The sequence below is a fragment of the Salmo trutta genome, chromosome 18, assembly GCF_901001165.1.
Source record: "Salmo trutta chromosome 18, fSalTru1.1, whole genome shotgun sequence".
Lineage (NCBI taxonomy): Eukaryota > Metazoa > Chordata > Actinopteri > Salmoniformes > Salmonidae > Salmo > Salmo trutta.
The window spans coordinates 6159174-6181808 of record NC_042974.1 but is presented as its reverse complement, the minus strand read 5'-3'; the positions used below and the strand labels follow the sequence as shown (position 1 = coordinate 6181808).

The 22635-nt window shown below is 44.0% G+C and overlaps 1 protein-coding gene across 1 annotated transcript in view; it reads right to left on the bottom strand.

The window, feature by feature from the left end:
• Positions 1–22635, bottom strand: part of LOC115153630 (collagen alpha-1(XIX) chain) — a 130799-nt gene that overhangs the window by 47640 nt on the left and 60524 nt on the right. The window contains exons 20-28 of the mRNA XM_029699268.1: positions 22457–22510; positions 20629–20682; positions 20163–20216; positions 19825–19878; positions 16921–16965; positions 9741–9791; positions 9308–9352; positions 5656–5682; positions 1776–1829 (exon numbers count right to left, since the gene is read on the bottom strand). Coding sequence (XP_029555128.1) covers positions 1776–1829; positions 5656–5682; positions 9308–9352; positions 9741–9791; positions 16921–16965; positions 19825–19878; positions 20163–20216; positions 20629–20682; positions 22457–22510 — 438 coding nt within the window. The remainder of the gene's footprint in view (positions 1–1775; positions 1830–5655; positions 5683–9307; positions 9353–9740; positions 9792–16920; positions 16966–19824; positions 19879–20162; positions 20217–20628; positions 20683–22456; positions 22511–22635) is intronic.

The following is a 22635-nucleotide window of genomic DNA, read 5'->3' as shown; positions in this document are numbered from 1 at the left end:
ACAGCCTTTTATACAACTCAAACCTACAGCAACATACAGCCTTTTATACAACTCAAACCTATAGCAACATACAGCCTTGTTTTACAACTCAAACCTATAGCAACATACAGCCTTGTTTTACAACTCAAACCTATAGCAACATACAGCCTTTTATACAACTCAAACCTATAGCAACATACAGCCTTTTATACAACTCAAACCTACAGCAACATACAGCCTTGTTTTACAACTCAAACCTATAGCAACATACAGCCTTTTATACAACTCAAACCTACAGCAACATACAGCCTTGTTTTACAACTCAGACCTATAGCAACATGCAGCCTTTTATACAACTCAAACCTATAGCAACATACAGCCTTGTTTTACAACTCAAACCTATAGCAACATACAGCCTTTTATACAACTCAAACCTATAGCAACATACAGCCTTTTATACAACTCAAACCTACAGCAACATACAGCCTTTTATAGAACTCAAACCTACAGCAACATACAGCCTTGTTTTACAACTCAAACCTATAGCAACATACAGCCTTTTATACAACTCAAACCTATAGCAACATACAGCCTTTTATACAACTCAAACCTACAGCAACATACAGCCTTTTATACAACTCAAACCTATAGCAACATACAACCTTTTATACAACTCAAACCTACAGCAACATACAGCCTTTTATACAACTCAAACCTATAGCAACATACAGCCTTTTATACAACTCAAACCTACAGCAACATACAGCCTTTTATACAACTCAAACCTACAGCAACATACAGCCTTTTATGCAACTCAAACCTATAGCAACATACAGCCTTTTATACAACTCAAACCCACAGCAACATACAGCCTTTTATACAACTCAAACCTACAGCAACATACAGCCTTGTTACAGTATATAAGTCAAGTCTACAGCACTTCACCCTACAGGGCAAGATACATGTTCGTTATATAACTGAAATAGACATAGAACTACTTATACAACTATATAATGTATAAACCAAATCACCATGAGGTTTGAAACTAGAACAGAGACAGACAGAGAAGCTCCATAGAGAAGCATCATGGTTATGTTTATGCATCTCTTAGGACTTGTCTTTCAAAGCCCATTCTGAGACTATTCTATTCTATTCCATGTAGTTGTATTCAGACATACATAACCTCTTGTTGAAGTGTGGATCTATCATAAACAAACTCTCCTTAACCTTTCATGTCAAATAAAAGCGGCAGTGTTGAGCACTTGGCCATTTGTCTGTAATATGAGGTGTGTGTGTGTGTCGGAACGATATCGCCATAACTCTTTGACGACAGCTCCCTGAAGGAAGGACAGACAGCGCGCGTGCTAGCCTTGACATCTAGATTAAGACCTAGAGGTGTGAGGGATGTTACACAGACACATAGAGCTGTAACCCCCATACCAAGGTCGTCTACATCAGTATGTTACAGTATGTTACTGATGGTAGTGTCATGGTAGCTATTACACTTTTCCCACTGCTCTAATTACCTTGGTAATAAGGTACCTTGGGGATTTGTGGTATATGGGCAACGTACCACGGCAAACGGCTGTATCCAGAACAGCCCTTAGACGTGGTATAATGGCCATACACCACACCCCCTCATACCTTATTGCCTAACTGTCATCTGGTGAGGTCATGCAGGATGAGGATGGTCCGCTCGGCCGGCTCAGCTGTGTGGCCCAGTACAGCTTGGCTTGGCTTGGCTTGGCTTGGCTCAGTAGTGTATAAAGGCTACAGGAGGGCTGTATGTGGCTTACCTTGGCTCCAGGTAGTCCTTCTAGTCCTGGTAAACCCATGGATCCAGGATCTCCCTGGAACATAACACAGAGTAGTTAGTCTAGGACAGAGAGAGTGAGTGAGTGAGTGAGTGAGTGAGTGAGTGAGTGAGTGAGTGAGTGAGTGAGTGAGTGAGTGAGTGAGTGAGTGAGTGAGTGAGTGAGAGAGAGAGAGAGAGAGAGAGAGAGAGAGAGAGAGTGAGAGAGATGGAGTATGGAGTGAAGGATAGAGAACAAGGTATGTTGGTATAGGAGATCACCTTTCAAAACAGTAGACTGATGATGATATGTTTTTACTTCAAGATAGAACTGTCTATAAGACTAGATTTATCTCTCATTGCAGGCAGTCAGCAGATTATTTGGGTCTTTCTCCTTTACTACAGTAGAAATACACATCCCTTCTCTCCCTTCTATTGGTCTGGTCTGTTTCCTTTACTACAGTAGACATACACATCCCTTCTCCCCATTCTATTGGTCTGGTCTGTCTCCTTTACTGCAGTAGAAATACACATCCCTTCTCCCCATTCTATTAGTCTGGTCTGTCTCCTTTACTACAGTAGAAATACACATCCCTTCTATTGGTCTGGTCTGCCTCCTTTACTACAGTAGAAATACACATCTCTTCTACCCTTCTATTGGTCTGGTCTGTCTCCTTTACTACAGTAGAAATACACATCCCTTCTACCCATTCTATTGGTCTGGTCTGTCTCCTTTACTACAGTAGAAATACACATCCCTTCTCCCCTTTCTATTGGTCTGGTCTGTCTCCTTTACTACAGTAGAAATACACATCCCTTCTATTGGTCTGGTCTGCCTCCTTTACTACAGTAGAAATACACATCTCTTCTACCCTTCTATTGGTCTGGTCTGTCTCCTTTACTACAGTAGAAATACACATCTCTTCTCCCCTTTCTATTGGTCTGGTCTGTCTCCTTTACTACAGTAGAAATACACATCCCTTCTATTGGTCTGGTCTGCCTCCTTTACTACAGTAGAAATACACATCCCTTCTATTGGTCTGGTCTGACTCCTTTACTACAGTAGAAATACACATCCCTTCTCCCCTTTCTATTGGTCTGGTCTGTCTCCTTTACTACAGTAGAAATACACATCCCTTCTACCCTTCTATTGGTCTGGTCTGTCTCCTTTACTACAGTAGAAATACACATCCTTCTCCACCTTCTATTGGTCTGGTCTGTCTCCTTTACTACAGTAGACATACACATCCCTTCTTCCCTTCTATTGGTCTGGTCTGTCTCCTTTACTACAGTAGAAATACACATCCCTTCTATTGGTCTGGTCTGTCTCCTTTACTACAGTAGACATACACATCCCTTCTCCCCTTTCTATTGGTCTGGTCTTTCTCCTTTACAACAGTAGAAAAACACATCCCTTCTCCCCATTCTATTGGTCTGGTCTGTCTCCTTTACTACAGTAGAAATACACATCCCTTCTCCCCATTCTATTGGTCTGGTCTGTCTCCTTTACTACAGTAGAAATACACATCTCTTCTCCCCCTTCTATTGGTCTGGTCTGTCTCCTTTACTACAGTAGAAATACACATCCCTTCTATTGGTCTGGTCTGTCTCCTTTACTACAGTAGAAATACACATCCCTTCTCCCCTTTCTATTGGTCTGGTCTGCCTCCTTTACTACAGTAGAAATACACATCCCTTCTATTGGTCTGGTCTGTCTCCTTTACTACAGTAGACATACACATCCCTCTCCCCCTTCTATTGGTCTGGTCTTACTCCTTTACTACAGTAGAAATACACCTCCCTTCTCCCCCTTCTATTGGTCTGGTCTGTCTCCTTTACTACAGTAGAAAAACACATCCCTTCTCCCCATTCTATTGGTCTGGTCTGTCTCCTTTACTACAGTAGAAATACACATCTCTTCTCCCCTTCTATTGGTCTGGTCTTGCTCTACTGTATGTGCCATGGAGAAATGGTATGACACACTACTGTAGGGCCAAGGCCTGCTCTGTCCTCTGCTCTGACATAGATGGATGGGGCAGGTAATTATCACACATGTAGATTGTCATGAATAACATAGTGTGGCTAGAGTGGAACAGGACAGATTGGGATCGCTGCCGGGGATCAGCTGTGGTGAGACGGATTGGGGCAATTTGGTGTGTGTGAGTGTGTGTCTGTGTGTGAGTGTTTCTGTGTGTGTCTGTGTGTGTGTATGTGTGTGTGTGTCTGTCTATGTGTGTGTGTGTACGTGTCTGTGTCTCTCTGTGTGTACGTGTCTGTGTGTGTGTCTGTGTGTCTGTGTGTCTGTGTGTGTACGTGTCTGTGTGTGTGTCGGTGTCTGTGTGTCTGTGTGTGTACGTGTCTGTGAGTACGTGTCTGTGTACGTGTGTGTCTGTGTGTGCGTGTGTCTGTGTGTGCGTGTGTCTGTGTGTGCGTGTGTCTGTGTGTGCGTGTGTCTGTGTGTGCGTGTGTCTGTGTGTGCGTTTGTCTGTGTGTGCGTGTGTCTGTGTGTGCGTGTGTCTGTGTGTGCGTGTGTCTGTGTGTGCGTGTGTGTGCCTGCGTGTGCGTGTGTCTGTGTGTGCGTGTGTCTGTGTGTGCGTGTGTCTGTGTGTGCGTGTGTCTGTGTGTGCGTGTGTGTGTGTGTCTGTACGTGTGTGTGTGTGTGGGGGGGGGTGTGCGTGTGTCTGTGTCTGTGTGTGTCTGTGTCTGAGTCTGTGTGTGCGTGTGTGTGTGCGTGCGCGTGTGCGTGCGCGTGCACGTGCACATGTCTGTGCGTGTGCACGAGACGGATTGGGGCAATTCCACCGACCGAGCCGCAGCACCAGGAACCGCAGCTCACACAATTTATTCAAATGTCAAATGAACATCCCCAGTGAAAAATCACACCGCAGCAAAACAATAAAGAATGCAATTGGCCCCACGAGGACAGAGAGAGAGAGATGGAGAATTCAAGTTGATACCAGAAGAGAGGAGTTGTATTGTTTCCATTCCTCGGTGTGTGTGTGTGTGTGTGTTTGTGTCTGAGAGAGTCAGTCAGTCTGTGTGTGTATGTGTGTCTGTCTGAGACAGTCTGTCTGTATGTGTGTGTGTGTGTGTGTATGTATTTGTGTGTCTGAGAGAGTCTGTTTGTGCTTGTGTGTGTTTGTGTCTCCGAAACAGTCTGTGTGTGTGTGTTAATGTGTGTGTGTGTGTGTGAGAGAGTGAGAGACAGTGTGTGTGTGTGTGTATGTGTGTGTGTGTGTGTGAGAGAGAAAGAGAGAGACACAGAGTGTGTGTGTGTATGTGTGTGTGAGAGAGAGAGAGAGTGTGTGTGTGTGTGTGTGTATGTGTGTGTGTGAGAGAGAGAGACAGTGTGTGTGTGTCTCTCTCTCTCTCTCTCTTAATGTGTGTGTGTGTGCGTGGGAGTTACAGTAGACATTACAGAGAGCAAAGAGGGTTCATTGTCTCCCACAGGCAAGACAATATAGAACAGTCATTTGATTGTGCAAGAGGAGACGTGATCATTATTTTATTTTGTGTTCCCAGCTCCAGAGTGGAGGGACGTATGTTGAAGTGAACCATAGAGACTGTATTGGAGAACCGACCTGAGTTCAAATACTGTTTGAAATCTTTCAAATGCGTTCAGCGTTTGCTTTAGCCTGTCGGCAGTGCAGAGTGGGAGGGTTTTGCAGTTCTGCGACCCTTCTATTGGTTCCATTGTGCCAGTCAAACTCAATCAAGCCCAGATAAAGTACTTGAAATGATTTCAAATAGTATTTGAACCCAGATGTGTTGTAAAGCTCCCTCACCTAAGTCACCTTTGTTAGCTCTGTTGGACTGCATATGAAAACAGGTGAGAAACACTTTCAATAAAATATATTCCCTAGAATGAAAAGATTTCAACTCACCACTCTTCCCTCGTCTCCTTTGGGGCCCTATACAGAAGAAAGAGACAGTGGAAGGCAATCACTCCAATTACAAAGTCATATACAGTAGACCTTTTACATAAGACACAAGAAATGTATTAAATCTTTTAAGACATTTGATTTTTACCCCCTTTTTCTCCCCAATTTCAATCTTGTCTCATCGCTACAACTCCCCAACAGGCTCGGGAGGCAAAGGTTGAGTCATGCGTCCTCCGAAACATGACCCGCCAAACCGCACTTCTTAACACCCGCCCACTTAACCCGGAAGTCAGCTGCACCAACGTGTTGGAGGAAACACCGTTCAACTGACGACCAGAGTCAGCCTGCAGGCGCCCGGCCTGCTACAAGGAGTCGCTAGAGTGAGATAGGCCAAGTAACGCCTCCCCGGCCAAACCCTCCCCTAACCAGGACGACGCTGGACCAAACCCTCCCCTAACCAGGACGACGCTGGACCAAACCCTCCCCTAACAAGGACGACGCTGGACCAAACCCTCCCCTAACCAGGGGAACGAACGCTGGACCAAACCCTCCCCTAACCAGGACGACGCTGGACCAAACCCTCCCCTAACCAGGACGACGCTGGACCAAACCCTCCCCTAACCAGGACGACGCTGGAACCAAACCCTCCCCTAACCAGGACGACGCTGGACCAAACCCTCCCCTAACCAGGACGACGCTGGACCAAACCCTTCCCCTAACCAGGACGACGCTGGACCCAAACCCTCCCCTAACCAGTGACGACGCTGGACCAAACCCTCCCCTAACCAGGACGACGCTGGACCAAACCCTCCCCTAACCAGGACGACGCTGGACCAAACCCTCCCCTAACCAGGACGACGCTGGACCAAACCCTCCCCTAACCAGGACGACGCTGGACCAAACCCTCCCCTAACCAGGACGACGCTGGACCAAACCCTCCCCTAACCAGGACGACGCTGGACCAAACCCTCCCCTAACCAGGACGACGCTGGACCAAACCCTCCCCTAACCAGGACGACGCTGGACCAAACCCTCCCCTAACCAGGACGACGCTGGACCAAAACCCTCCCCTAACCAGGACGACGCTGGACCAAACCCCCCCCTAACCAGGACGACGCTGGACCAAACCCTCCCCTAACCAGGACGACGCTGGACCACTCCCCTAACCAGGACCCCAAACCCTCCCCTAACCAGGACGACGCTGGACCAAACCCTCCCCTAACCAGGACGACGCTGGACCAACCCCCCCCTAACCAGGACGACGCTGGACCAAACCCTCCCCTAACCAGGACGACGCTGGACCAAACCCTCCCCTAACCAGGACGACGCTGGACCAAACCCTCCCCTAACCAGGACGACGCTGGACCAAACCCTCCCCTAACCAGGACGACGCTGGACCAAACCCTCCCCTAGCCCGGACGACGCTGGACCAAACCCTCCCCTAACCAGGACGACGCTGGGCCAATTGTGCGCTGTCCTATGGGACTTCCGTTCATGGGTGGTTGTTACACAGCCTGGGATCGATCCCGGGTCTGTAGTGACGCTTCAAGCATTGCGATCCAGTGCCTTAGATCGCTGCGTCACTTGGGAGGCTCTTCTAAAACCCTTTAATTAAGAGATTTTTAACTGGGTTAACAGAGAAATTGCATTTTTGTTGTTAAGACTTTTAGCATCAATTACTTTAACTTTTGGTAAGTGTCAAGTTTAATACAGGATATTACTGTACTGTTTATATACACTGGCAGCTGTACAGTTATAGTCATAAATTCAGACTTATTGTCAATAAAAGTTAACAGCGTGCAAAAAAATGTAAACAATTAGAGACATAAAACAAACAGCAAAATCTAATCGGAACTAAACTAAAATGGACATATTGTATAATTTACTGTAGCCTGTTGCTTTCATTGTTCTCCATTTTAACTCGTCATTTTAATCATTTCTTAATTATTCTAGAATGAATTGAATGTTTCATTAGGATCCCTGTTAGCTGATGCCATGGCGACAGCTAATCTTCCCAGGGTCCAACTCAGACCTAAAATAACATTATAAATTATTACAATTGACATTAAATACATTACATTTAAGAAAAATACATTTAACAAGTGTACATTACAAACAGTTAATTTACCTGACAGGTAATATATTTAACATTCAGTAAACCTCTCTGGGGGTGCTAAACCACTTCATGATATCCCCAGCAGTACAGTACATGTTAGATGCAGACAGACAGACAGACAGCACAGAGCAATGCTCCCCAGAGGTTCTACTGTGGTCCCTGGGTAGGCTGCCCATTGTGTGCAAAACAGTTGACCGGTTTTTCTGAGTTCTCTTTGTGGACCCCTACGGGTCCTGTGAGCGGAGTGTCTGTGTGTTATGATGGAAGAGGTAAAGTCTCCTAGGGTTGTAGGTAGATTACAGACAGACTGATAAGGGCAGAGCTCAGTGGCTTTGATAAGTAAATCAGGTCACCACACCTCGCCACAGACGCACAATGCAGAGAGAACAGAGTCAGGCCACTGCTCAGTGTGTTCTCTCTCTCTCTCTCTCTCTCTCTCTCTCTCTCTCTCTCTCTCTCTCTCTCTCTCTCTCTCTCTCTCTCTCTCTCTCTCTCTCTCTCTCTCTCTCTCTCTCTATCTGTCAGTCTCTCTCTGTCAGTTTCTCCCCACCAGTGAGCTCTCACTGAACATGACTGAGACTAACTGGAGGGCTGGAGACAGTGAAGGAGATGACAGCTGCTCTTAGGATGATAAAGTATGGCCTGTGTGTTTCAGACCCTGACAGTACAGTACAGTACACAGGATCTGAATACATATATGGTTCCTGACAGTACAGTACAGTACAGTACAGTACAGTACAGTACAGTACAGTACAGTACACAGGATCTGAATACATATCTGGTTCCTGACAGGATGATACAGTAGGAGGATGGATGATGAGACAGTAGGATGATGAGACAGTAGGAGGATGATACAGTAGGAGGATGAGACAGTAGGATGATGAGACAGCAGGATGATGAGACAGTAGGATGATGAGACAGTAGGAGGATGGATGATGAGACAGCAGGATGATGAGACAGTAGGATGATGAGACAGTTGGATGATGATACAGGAGGATGGATGATGAGACAGTAGATGATGAGACAGTAGGAGGATGATACAGTAGGAGGATGGATGATGAGACAGTAGGATGATGAGACAGAAAGATGATGAGACAGTAGGATGATGAGACAGTAGGTGGATGATACAGTAGGAGGATGGATGATGAGACAGCAGGATGATGAGACAGTAGGATGATGAGACAGTAGGATGATGATACAGTAGGAGGATGGATGATGAGACATGAGGATGATGAGACAGTAGGATGATGAGACAGTTGGATGATGATACAGGAGGATGGATGATGAGACAGTAGATGATGAGACAGTAGGAGGATGATACAGTAGGAGGATGGATGATGAGACAGTAGGATGATGAGACAGAAAGATGATGAGACAGTAGGATGATGAGACAGTAGGTGGATGATACAGTAGGAGGATGGATGATGAGACAGCAGGATGATGAGACAGTAGGATGATGAGACAGTAGGATGATGATACAGTAGGAGGATGGATGATGAGACATGAGGATGATGAGACAGTAGATGATGAGATACTTACTGGTGCACCTGGTGCTCCAGGGGGTCCTGAGATGGCTCCTCCACTCTGTGGAGAAACTAGTATTATCATCATAACATTCAACACAATGATGACATGGTATCTAATGATACGGTATCTGATGACACAGTATCTGATTACAGGGTATCTGATTACATGGTATCTGATGACATGGTATCTGATGACACGGTATCTCATGACACGGTATCTGATGACATGGTATCTGATGATATGGTATCTACAGTAGCCTACAGTATATAGGGGAATGTGGTAACCTTTACTTTGAGGGTCACCCTACCGATGCTCAACAAACAATCAACAGACTATGAGTAACATGTCAACTATACAACTGTTGACTAGCACTGTGATGCTAGTTGCATGGTCGGCAACACCTGACTCACCAAGGTGATAAGGATGAGTACAGTGAAGTTCTTACCTGCAGTTTGTACAGACTGCTCATCCCATTGCCCTCCACATAGGGGACACCCTGCAAACACACACATCTCAGTCAGAGCAAGGTATCTCCTCCGTTAACACCCTGCCTCATGGCTTCTAGCCTTACACACTCCTAAAGGTCTCGGGCTGTGTGTGTGTGTGTGTGTGTGTGTGTGTGTGTGTGTGTGTGTGTGTGTGTGTGTGTGTGTGTGTGTGTGTGTGTGCGTGTGTGTGCGTGTGTGCGTGTGTGCGTGTGTGTGTATGTGTGTGTGTGTGTGCGTGTGTGTGTGCCTGAGTGTTTTCTGTGCCTCTAGTCTAACAGTCAGTCCTGTAGGCCTGGACCAGGCAGACAGTATTACTTTGTTAAGCCCTTAAATGCAACATGGGAGAGATCAATATCTGGGGCTGCCTGGTGATCACTACATAGAGAGATCAATATCTGGGGCTGCCTGTTGATCACTACATAGAGAGATCAATATCTGGGGCTGCCTGGTGATCACTACACGGAGAGATCAATATCTGGGGCTGCCTGGTGATCACTACATGGAGAGATCAATATCTGGGGCTGCCTGGTGATCACTACATGGAGAGATCAATATCTGGGGCTGCCTGGTGATCACTACACGGAGAGATCAATATCTGGGGCTGCCTGGTGACCACTACACGGAGAGATCAATATCTGGGGCTGCCTGGTGATCACTACATAGAGAGATCAATATCTGGGGCTGCCTGGTGATCACTACATAGAGAGATCAATATCTGGGGCTGCCTGGTGATCACTACATAGAGAGATCAGTATCTGGGGCTGCCTGGTGGTCACTACATGGAGAGATCAATATCTGGGGCTGCCTGGTGATCACTACATGGAGAGATCAATATCTGGGGCTGCCTGGTGATCACTACACAGAGAGATCCGTATCTGGGGCTGCCTGGTGATCACTACACAGAGAGATCAGTATCTGGGGCTGCCTGGTGATCACTACATAGAGAGATCAATATCTGGGGCTGCCTGGTGATCACTACATAGAGAGATCAATATCTGGGGCTGCCTGGTGATCACTACATAGAGAGATCAATATCTGGGGCTGCCTGGTGATCACTACACGGAGAGATCAATATCTGGGGCTGCCTGGTGATCACTACACGGAGAGATCAATATATAGGGCTGCCTGGTGACCACTACACGGAGAGATCAATATCTGGGGCTGCCTGGTGATCACTACATAGAGAGATCAATATCTGGGGCTGCCTGGTGATCACTACATAGAGAGATCAATATCTGGGGCTGCCTGGTGATCACTACATAGAGAGATCAGTATCTGGGGCTGCCTGGTGGTCACTACATGGAGAGATCAATATCTGGGGCTGCCTGGTGATCACTACATGGAGAGATCAATATCTGGGGCTGCCTGGTGATCACTACACAGAGAGATCCGTATCTGGGGCTGCCTGGTGATCACTACACAGAGAGATCAGTATCTGGGGCTGCCTGGTGATCACTACATAGAGAGATCAATATCTGGGGCTGCCTGGTGATCCCTACATAGAGAGATCAGTATCTGGGGCTGCCTGGTGATCACTACATAGAGAGATCATTATCTGGGGCTGCCTGGTGATCACTACATAGAGAGATCAGTATCTGGGGCTGCCTGGTGATCACTACATAGAGAGATCAATATCTGGGGCTGCCTGGTGATCACTACACAGAGAGATCAGTATCTGGGGCTGCCTGGTGATCACTACATAGAGAGATCAGTATCTGGGGCTGCCTGGTGATCACTACATAGAGAGATCAATATCTGGGGCTGCCTGGTGATCACTACACAGAGAGATCAGTATCTGGGGCTGCCTGGTGATCACTACATAGAGAGATCAGTATCTGGGGCTGCCTGGTGATCACTACATAGAGAGATCAATATCTGGGGCTGCCTGGTGATCACTACATAGAGAGATCAATATCTGGGGCTGCCTGGTGATCACTACATAGAGAGATCAATATCTGGGGCTGCCTGGTGATCACTACACAGAGAGATCAATATCTGGGGCTGCCTGGTGATCACTACATGGAGAGATCAATATCTGGGGCTGCCTGGTGATCACTACATGGAGAGATCAATATCTGGGGCTGCTTGGTGATCACTACATGGAGAGATCAATATCTGGGGCTGCCTGGTGATCACTACATGGAGAGATCAATATCTGGGGCTGCCTGGGGATCACTACACAGAGAGATCAATATCTGGGGCTGCCTGGTGATCACTACATGGAGAGACCAATATCTGGGGCTGTCTGGTGATCACTACACAGAGAGATCAATATCTGGGGCTGCCTGGGGATCACTACATGGAGAGATCAATATCTGGGGCTGCCTGGTGATCACTACACAGAGAGATCAATATCTGGGGCTGCCTGGTGATCACTACATGGAGAAATCAATATCTGGGGCTGCCTGGTGATCACTACATGGAGAGACCAATATCTGGGGCTGTCTGGTGATCACTACACAGAGAGATCAATATCTGGGGCTGCCTGGTGATCACTACATGGAGAGATCAATATCTGGGGCTGCCTGGTGATCACTACACAGAGAGATCAATATCTGGGGCTGCCTGGTGATCACTACATGGAGAAATCAATATCTGGGGCTGCCTGGTGATCACTACACGGAGAGATCAGTATCTGGGGCTGCCTGGTGATCACTACATGGAGAAATCAGTATCTGGAGCTGCCTGGTGATCACTTAACAAAAGAGGAGAGCAGTAACACTTGTTTAACCCTCCAGCCTCTGAAGATTCAAACACTAAAGTGAGTCCCAAATGGCACCCTATCCCCTATAGTGCCCCACTTAAGGGTTCATAGGGCTCAAGTAAAAAGTAGTGCACTATTTAATGAATAAGGTGCCATTTGGGCCGCAGTCTAACTTGTGTATCTGGGGGAAATAGTGTAGCAGAACACATTGATTTAAAGAGATGGAGGCTATCAGCAGCAGCTACAACATCCTGATCGCTTGAGGAGTAGCCTGGATATACCAGAGATAGTCTGGATAGTCCTCCCTGACTAGCGTTTATGGAGCCAGGGCGTGGGAGGGTGTGTGTATGTGTCTGCTTTTTAATGTGTGTGTGTTTGTGTGTGAGTGTGCCACGGAGGGTTCAAGGGGACGAGTGATGAATTATAGATCTGTAATAATAAAGCTAGCTAGCTAGAGTCTGTGTGTGTGTGTGTGTGTGTGGGTGTGGGTGTGGGTGTGGGTGTGGGTGTGGGTGTGTGTGTGTGTGTGTGTGTGTGTGTGTGTGTGTGTGTGTGTGTGTGTGTGTGTGTGGCCCCCGGTCTCCTCTCCACTACTCAGTGTATGTGCTGTCTGTCATCAGTGTGTGATCTGAGGCAAAGCTAAACGGCTGCAAGACAGCGCTAAACTAACCACAGCGTATCTACAGGAGAACAGGTTTTAAGTTTGAAGGAAATCTGTGGTTCTAAGCTTTTGCTAGGTTTGTGCAATGTAAAGAATTTACAGTACTGAAGTTAATTCATTCACCCTCTCCTCCAACACAGTAAGTGGGTTGTATTAAGTAGGCACAAAATGGAAGAAAACCCTCCATAACAGAGTGAAACAGGGAAGTATTAAGTAGACACAAAATGGAAGAAAACCCTCCATAACAGAGTGAAACAGGGAAGTATTAAGTAGGTACAACATGGAAGAAAACCCTCCATAACAGAGTGAAACAGGGAAGTATTAAGTAGGAACAACATGGAAGAAAACCCTCCATAACAGAGTGAAACAGGGAAGTATTAAGTAGGCACAAAATGGAAGAAAACCCTCCATAACTGACTGAAACAGGGAAGTATTAAGTAGGAACAACATGGAAGAAAACCCTCCATAACAGAGTGAAACAGGGAAGTATTAAGTAGACACAAAATGGAAGAAAACCCTCCATAACAGAGTGAAACAGGAAGTATTAAGTAGACACAAAATGGAAGAAAACCCTCCATAACAGAGTGAAACAGGGAAGTATTAAGTAGGAACAACATGGAAGAAAACCTTCAATAATGGAGTGAAACAGGGAAGTATTAAGTAGACACAAAATGGAAGAAAACCCTCCATAACAGAGTGAAACAGGGAAGTATTAAGTAGGAACAACATGGAAGAAAACCCTCCATAACAGAGTGAAACAGGGAAGTATCAAGTAGACACAAAATGGAAGAAAACCTTCAATAACGGAGTGAAACAGGAAGTACTATCTTTGTACGTGTCCAATAAGAAACACTCCTTTTGGTTTTGCTCCAGTGTCCCCAGAAGTAACATGACCATGGTGACTCAATAACATTTCTACCTGCCCTCCATGACACCTACAGCACCCGATATTACAGGCCAAAAAGATCATCAGAACATCAACCACCTGAGCCACTGCCTGTTCCCCCCACTATCATCCAGAAGGAGAGGTCAGTACAGGTGCATCAAAGCTGGGACCGAGAGACTGAAAAACAGCTTCTATCTTAAAGCCATCAGACTGTTAAATAGCCATCACTAGTCGGCTACCACCCGGTTACTCAACCCTGCTGCCGTATATACAGGTACATAGACATGGAATCACTGGCCACTGTAATGATGGAACACTAGTCACTTTAATAATGTTTACATACTGCTTTACTCATTTCATATGTATATACTGTACTCTATTCTACTGTATTTTAGTCAATGCCACTCCGATATTGCTCAATCTAAAATGAATATATTTGTTAATTCCATTCTTTTAATTTTAGTTTTGTGTGTATTTTGTGAATCATTTTTAGACACTACTGCACTGTTAGATACTACTGCACTGTTATACACTACTGCACTGTTAGATACTACTGCACTGTTAGATACTACTGCACTGTTATACACTACTGCACTGTTAGACACTACTGCACTGTTAGACACTACTGCACTGTTAGACACTACTGCACTGTTAGATACTACTGCACTGTTAGATACTACTGCACTGTTAGATACTACTGCACTGTTAGACACTACTGCACTGTTAGATACTACTGCGCTGTTAGACACTACTGCACTGTTAAACACTACTGCACTGTTAAACACTACTGCACTGTTAGACACTACTGCACTGTTATATACTATTGCACTGTTAGACACTACTGCACTGTTATATACTACTGCACTGTTAGATACTACTGCACTGTTATACACTACTGCACTGTTAGATACTACTGCACTGTTAGACACTACTGCACTGTTAGACACTACTGCACTGTTAGATACTATTGCACTGTTAGATACTACTGCACTGTTAGATACTACTGCACTGTTAGATACTACTGCACTGTTATACACTACTGCACTGTTAGATACTACTGCACTGTTAGACACTACTGCACTGTTAGACACTACTGCACTGTTAGATACTACTGCACTGTTAGACACTACTGCACTGTTAGATACTACTGAACTGTTATACACTACTGAACTGTTAGACACTACTGCACTGTTATACACTACTGCACTGTTAGATACTACTGCACTGTTAGACACTACTGCACTGTTATACACTACTGCACTGTTATACACTACTGCACTGTTAGATACTACTGCACTGTTAGATGCTACTGCACTGTTAGATACTACTGCACTGTTATACACTACTGCACTGTTATACACTACTGCACTGTTAGATACTACTGCACTGTTAGACACTACTGCACTGTTATACACTACTGCACTGTTAGATACTACTGCACTGTTAGACACTACTGCACTGTTATACTCTACTGCACTGTTAGATACTACTGCACTGTAAGACACTACTGCACTGTTATACACTACTGCACTGTTAGACACTACTGCACTGTTATACTCTACTGCACTGTTAGATACTACTGCACTGTTAGATACTACTGCACTGTTAGATACTACTGCACTGTTAGATGCTACTGCACTGTTAGATACTACTGCACTGTTAGATACTACTGCACTGTTAGACACTACTGCACTGTTATACACTACTGCACTGTTAGGTAATACTGCACTGTTAGATACTACTGCACTGTTAGACACTACTGCACTGTTAAACACTACTGCACTGTTAAACACTACTGCACTGTTAGATACTACTGCACTGTTATACACTACTGAACTGTTAGACACTACTGCACTGTTAGATACTACTGCACTGTTAGACACTACTGCACTGTTATACACTACTGCACTGTTAGATAATACTGCACTGTTATACACTACTGCACTGTTAGATACTACTGCACTGTTAAACACTACTGCACTGTTAAACACTACTGCACTGTTAAACACTACTGCACTGTTATATACTACTGCACTGTTATACACTACTGAACTGTTAGACACTACTGCACTGTTATACACTACTGCGCTGTTAGACACTACTGCACTGTTAGATACTACTGCACTGTTATACACTACTGCACTGTTATACACTACTGCACTGTTAGATACTACTGCACTGTTATACACTACTGCACTGTTATACACTACTGCACTGTTAGATACTACTGCACTGTTAGATACTACTGCACTGTTAGATACTACTGCACTGTTAGATACTACTGCACTGTTATACACTACTGCACTGTTAGACACTACTGCACTGTTAGATACTACTGCACTGTTAGATACTACTGCACTGTTAGATACTATTGCACTGTTAGACACTACTGCACTGTTAGACACTACTGCACTGTTAGATACTACTGCACTGTTAGATACTACTGCACTGTTAGATACTACTGCACTGTTAGACACTACTGCACTGTTGGTGCTAGGAACACAAGCATTTCGCTACACCCACAATAACATCTGCAAAATATGTGTATGTGTATATGAAATTGTATTTGATTTGATTTCCAGGAAGGAAGAAAGAACAGGAAAAACATTCTCTCAAGTAGACAGAAGAAAGCATGGTGTCCTTCAAAGCAATAAGCCAATCTCACTGTCCTTTTAAATGCTGTGTTGTGTGACCAGCCATTCAAAAGGACGCTAGTAATTGGCTAAGGTACCTTGAACTGGTGTCATCATTCATAGACATGAAAACTGTTGACACATCTCACCAATGACTCAACAACACACACACTCTCTGTACACGCACACACTGTCTGTATACACACACACACACACACACACAGAGATCTCAGTGATGGTTTGGATAACTTACTGGGGGGCCCGGTAGTCCTGGCCTTCCAGGGGAGCCTTCACTGCCCTGTAGGACACACACACACACACACACACACACACACACACACACACACACACACACACACACACACACACACACACACACACACACACACACACACACACACACACACACACACACACACATACACACATACACACACACACAGAACAAACCATGAGAGGGATAATGCTTTCCAGTCAGTCACTGGGGAACATATTTCTTCAGTTTTAGATCCCAATAATCTAAGAATACCTCTTTACCCATATTTACCCACACATTAGGCACAGTGACAATCCTAATCTTTGGGACATGGCATGACTGATAATACAAGTCTATTGCAGAGGTACAGTATTTGAGAAGAGGGACATACTAGCTCTGTTGAATTTGAGATAGATTGGGGGTAAGGCCCTGCGATAAACCAGTGTTCTGTACAAGGGGTGTAGTTGTACATCAACCTGCCTCACGCTACAGAAACAGGAGATCCTGTGAGCTGTTCTGGCTTGCACAAGCCTCTTGCAAGGCTACTTAACTGGCACACAGCACGCCACCCCAATCCACCGACAACACTAGGCCTATGGCATTCTTTCAATAACAAAACTGAAGAGAAATCCATAAGGTATTATGTGCTTTTTAAGAAAATAACATTAATCCTTGAGTACTACAATAACCCATTATTGATGCTCTTTGAGATAGCAGTAAATAAGACGTAAGGCATTGTTTCCATCTTAGACTATCAGAACAGCTCTTGGCATGTCAGGCCACATGCCTGAATAAAACATGACCCTGTATGTACTAACTGCCTATATTTAGAACATAAAGTAGACATGTACAGTACAGTGCCTAGTGAAAGTCTGTACACCAATGGCACAGTCTTCACATTTTGCCCCCTTAAAATGAAATAAAAACATTGATTTCATTAGATTTTTTTTGCTACAGGTCTACACAACCTACTCCACATCTTCAAAGTGAAAGAAATGTATATAAAAGATTTCTAATTAATAAAGAAAACAAAAAACAAAGATGTCTTGATTGTGTATGTCTTCACACCCCAAAGTTAATATTTGGTGGAAGCACCTTTTGGCTGCTGTTACAGCTGTGAATCATTTTGAATAAGATTCTACCAACTTTCCACAACTCTTAGGACAATATAATTCCATTGCTTGATCCTGACAAACTCCCCAGTCCCTGGCGATGACAAGCATACCCATAACATGATGCTGCCAACCACAATACTTGAAAATACAGAGGGTTTACTTTGTGTTATGTTGTATTGGATTTGACCCAAACCTGTAGTTTTTATTTTAGGCCAAAAACGTAATGTCTTTGCTGTGTTGTCTTGCAGTATTACTTAATGGTATTGTTGCAAACAGAATCAATCATTTGGAGTGGATTTTTTTAACACAGGCTTCCTTTACCACACGGGCCAGTAATGTGGAGTGAATGCAATGGTTTCGATTCCTTTGTATTGTCCAGTATTGTAGTGGCCTGGGAGGCTGTCAGGATCTAAAGAAATATGAAAGGAGCAAAGCCCAGGTAAAAAGGTAGAGGAAACCCTGTCTTCTGAATACCTAACCCTGGGATAGAGTTACATTTTTCTGTGGGACACTTGCACACACACAAAATGATGCCAAGGACACAACAGAATGGCTTTCCAAGAGGTGTTTAGTGTTCCTGAGTGGTCTAGTCTCTGTCCTGACTTCAATCTGATTGAAAAATTAAAGACAAGGTTTGAATATTGCTGTCCATCAATGATTCCAAACCAAATTTACTGAGCTTGAGGAATTTTAACAAAAACAATGGATATACACCAGGCGGCCAGTTTATTAGGTACACCACCCCGTTCACGAAAATGGTTCACTCCTACAGACAGTCATGTGGCCGTGGCTCACTGTGTAAAGCAGACAGACAAGCCTTAAGGCATTCATTTACTGTTCAATTGAATGTTACAATGGGCAAAACCAGAGACCTAAGTGACTTTGAGCGTGGTATGATCGTCGGTGGCAGGCGAGCTGGTTCCATTATCTCAGAAACGTCCGGCATCCTGGCCTTTTCACGCACGACAGTGTCTAGGGTTTACTGACAATGGTGCGACAAACAAAAACCATCCAGTCAGCGGCAGTCCCATGGGCGAAAACAGCTTGTTGATGAGAGAGGCCGAAGGAGAACGGCAATAATCGTGCAAGCTAACAAGAGGGCTACAAACAGGTAAATATTGGTGCAGTACAACAGTGGTGTGCAGAACGGCATCTCGGAACGCACAACTTGTCTGTCTTTTTCACAGATGGGCTTTTGCAGCAGTTGCTGTTGCATCATGCTGATGGCAGAGTTAGGATTTGACATAAGCAGCATGAGTCCATGGCCCCATTCTGCCTGGTATCAATGGTACAATCTGGTGACGGTGGTGCAATTGTGTGGGGAATGTTTTCCTGGCACATGTTAGGTCCCTTGATACCAATTGAGCAATGTTTCCATACCCCAAAGAATTCAGTTTGTTCAGGAGGCAAAGGGGGGTCTGACCCGGTACCTAATAAACTGGCCACTGAGTGCATGTTGTCCTAAGAGTTGTGCAAGCTTGGTAGAATCTTATTCAGAATGATTCCCAGCTTTAATGGCTGCCAAAGGTGCTTCCACTAAGTAAAAGTGAAAACATACGCAATCAATTCATCATCATTTTGTGTTTCTAAGTAATTTGTAAAATTATCTCTCATTTTTATTTCACTTTGGAGTAGGTTGTGTAGCTCCATAGGAAAAAATCTAATTGAATCCCTTTGTAGATTTAATTTTAAGGTAGCAAAGTATGAAGACCATGCAAGTGTGCGTAGTCTTCACTAGCGACTGTATATTCATACAGTGCGTGTACACACAACGTCTCTTTCTTACCCGCTCTCCCTTTGTTCCCGGCTGACCCATTGGCCCAGGTCTGCCAATGACACCCTGCAAATAGAAACAAAGTACATCAATTAACTGGGTCACAAACTAAATATAGAAACAAAGTACATCAATTAACTGGGTCACAAACTAAATATAGAAACAAAGTACATCAATTAACTGGGTCACAAACTAAATATAGAAAGTGGATGAGAGAAAATAGGGACCAAACAATGAGTATTGTGTTCTCAGGGATTGTTCTTGTATGAGCAACACAGTACTACACATGCATTACAACTAGGGATGAAGAGGAAGATGATTTCATGCGATTGATGATTTGTTTTGCTTACAGGGGCTCCAGTACGGCCTGTTGCACCCAGAATGCCTGGAACTCCAGGAGAGCCCTGAGAAAGACAAGAAACACCAGAGAGCAATCATTGTCACTTCCTGTGTAATAGTTAGTGTATGATAGGCTAACTGGTAGGTTTACAAGAAGGACAAGATGAGAGTTAACCTCATTTGCATTTTCGGGACTATTCCATTGATTCTGTTGTACATGGGGCAAGATGAGTCACGTGGCCGTGGCTTGCTATATAAAGCAGGCATTGAGACATTGAGGCATTCAGTTACTGATTGACTGAACGTTACAAAGGGTAAAACTAGTGACCTAAGCGACTTTGAGCGTGGTATGATCGTTGGTGCCAGGTGCACCGGTTCCAGATTTGATTTGATTTGATGTAGTGTACTTTCAAGCACACTCAAGCATGTTAAAGTATATGATTCATGTATTGGCCCCAGGACAGGTCTGAAACCCACCTCGTCTCCTTTGTCTCCACTAGGTCCAGGGAATCCTCTCTCTCCTTTCATCCCCTAGAACAGTAACAACATCAGTGAATGAGTAAACAGTAACATCATCAGTGAATGAGTAAACAGTAACATCATCAGTGAATAAGTAAACAGTAACATCATCAGTGAATGAGTAAACAGTAACAACATCAGTGAATGAGTAAACAGTAACAACATCAGTGAATGAGTAAACAGTAACATCATCAGTGAATAAGTAAACAGTAACATCATCAGTGAATGAGTAAACAGTAACAACATCAGTGAATGAGTAAACAGTAACAACATCAGTGAATGAGTAAACAGTAACAACATCAGTGAATGAGTAAACAGTAACAACATCAGTGAATGAGTAAACAGTAACATCATCAGTGAATGAGTAAACAGTAACATCATCAGTGAATGAGTAAACAGTAACAACATCAGTGAATGAGTAAACAGTAACAACATCAGTGAATGAGTAAACAGTAACAACATCAGTGAATGAGTAAACAGTAACAACATCATCAGTGAATGAGTAAACAGTAACATCATCAGTGAATGAGTAAACAGTAACATCATCAGTGAATGAGTAAACAGTAACATCATCAGTGAATGAGTAAACAGTAACAACATCATCAGTGAATGAGTAAACAGTAACATCATCAGTGAATGAGTAAACAGTAACAACATCAGTGAATGAGTAAACAGTAACAACATCAGTGAATGAGTAAACAGTAACAACATCATCAGTGAATGAGTAAACAGTAACATCATCAGTGAATGAGTAAACAGTAACATCATCAGTGAATGAGTAAACAGTAACATCATCAGTGAATAGTCAAAAAATGGCCAAATCAGGTTTGATTCTGTATAAACCTTTTCTTAATGTGTTTGCTTGTGAAACAACAAATATTTACCACCATAATATACAGTATGTTCTCTCCAAACCTTCTAATAGTCTCAAACCAGTGGCATGACGGGTGGTCATACATGTCACTTGGACTTCTTGTTTCTAATAGAGCCAATTAGAAGCGACTGCTTGGGTAATTGTACTAATACAGGACACTGCTGTGTATCCATGGCAACCACGTCTGCAGCCAGCAGCTCTGATGATACGAATGTGTTGGACTAACACTGTAAATGTCTGAATCTTCCTAAATCTCTCTGATGAAAAGAAACATGAACAACTATGAGAGCCTATGTCGTACATTATAGCATATTATGCATAGTTTATAAGGCATTATAAATGCCCTTATAATGCATTATGTAGAGGGTATTTATCCGTAGGAAGTATTATGAAAACAATTCAACTGAAAATCAATAGAACCATGTTGAATAATAACCTGAAGAAGAAGTGTAGTCCCCAGCGATGTTATGCACCAGTCTTAATACTATTACAGCTATTATCTTCTCTAATTCACTTTGGCATGCTGAGATTTGCAATGCATGGAGTGAATGGAGTATTTGTAAGGTGGAAAGTAATTCTATATACATTGTCTGTGTCCCAAATGACCTCCTAATCCTTTACACAGGGCATTACTTTTCACCAGAGCATTATAGTGCACTATGTAGGGAATAGGCTGCCATTTAGAACACACATTATAATAGGGAATAGGCTGCCATTTAGAACACACACATTATAATAGGGAATATGCTGCCATTTAGAACACATCCATTATAATAGGGAATAGGCTGCCATTTTGAACACATACATTATAATAGGGAATAGGCTGCCATTTAGAACACATCCATTATAATAGGGAATAGGCTGCCATTTAGAACACATCCATTATAATCAGGATGGCACGTTGTTTCCTACCTTTGGACCTTCTTTTCCTGGATTACCGAGAGGTCCTCGCACTCCTGGATCCCCCTGTTTAGGATGGACACACACACGCAAATCAATGCACGCAAGAACACATGCACAGAGAAAGACACACACACAAACCCCCACCCACACAACCTGTCCCCAAGGGTTCCATTCTCACCCTTCTAGGC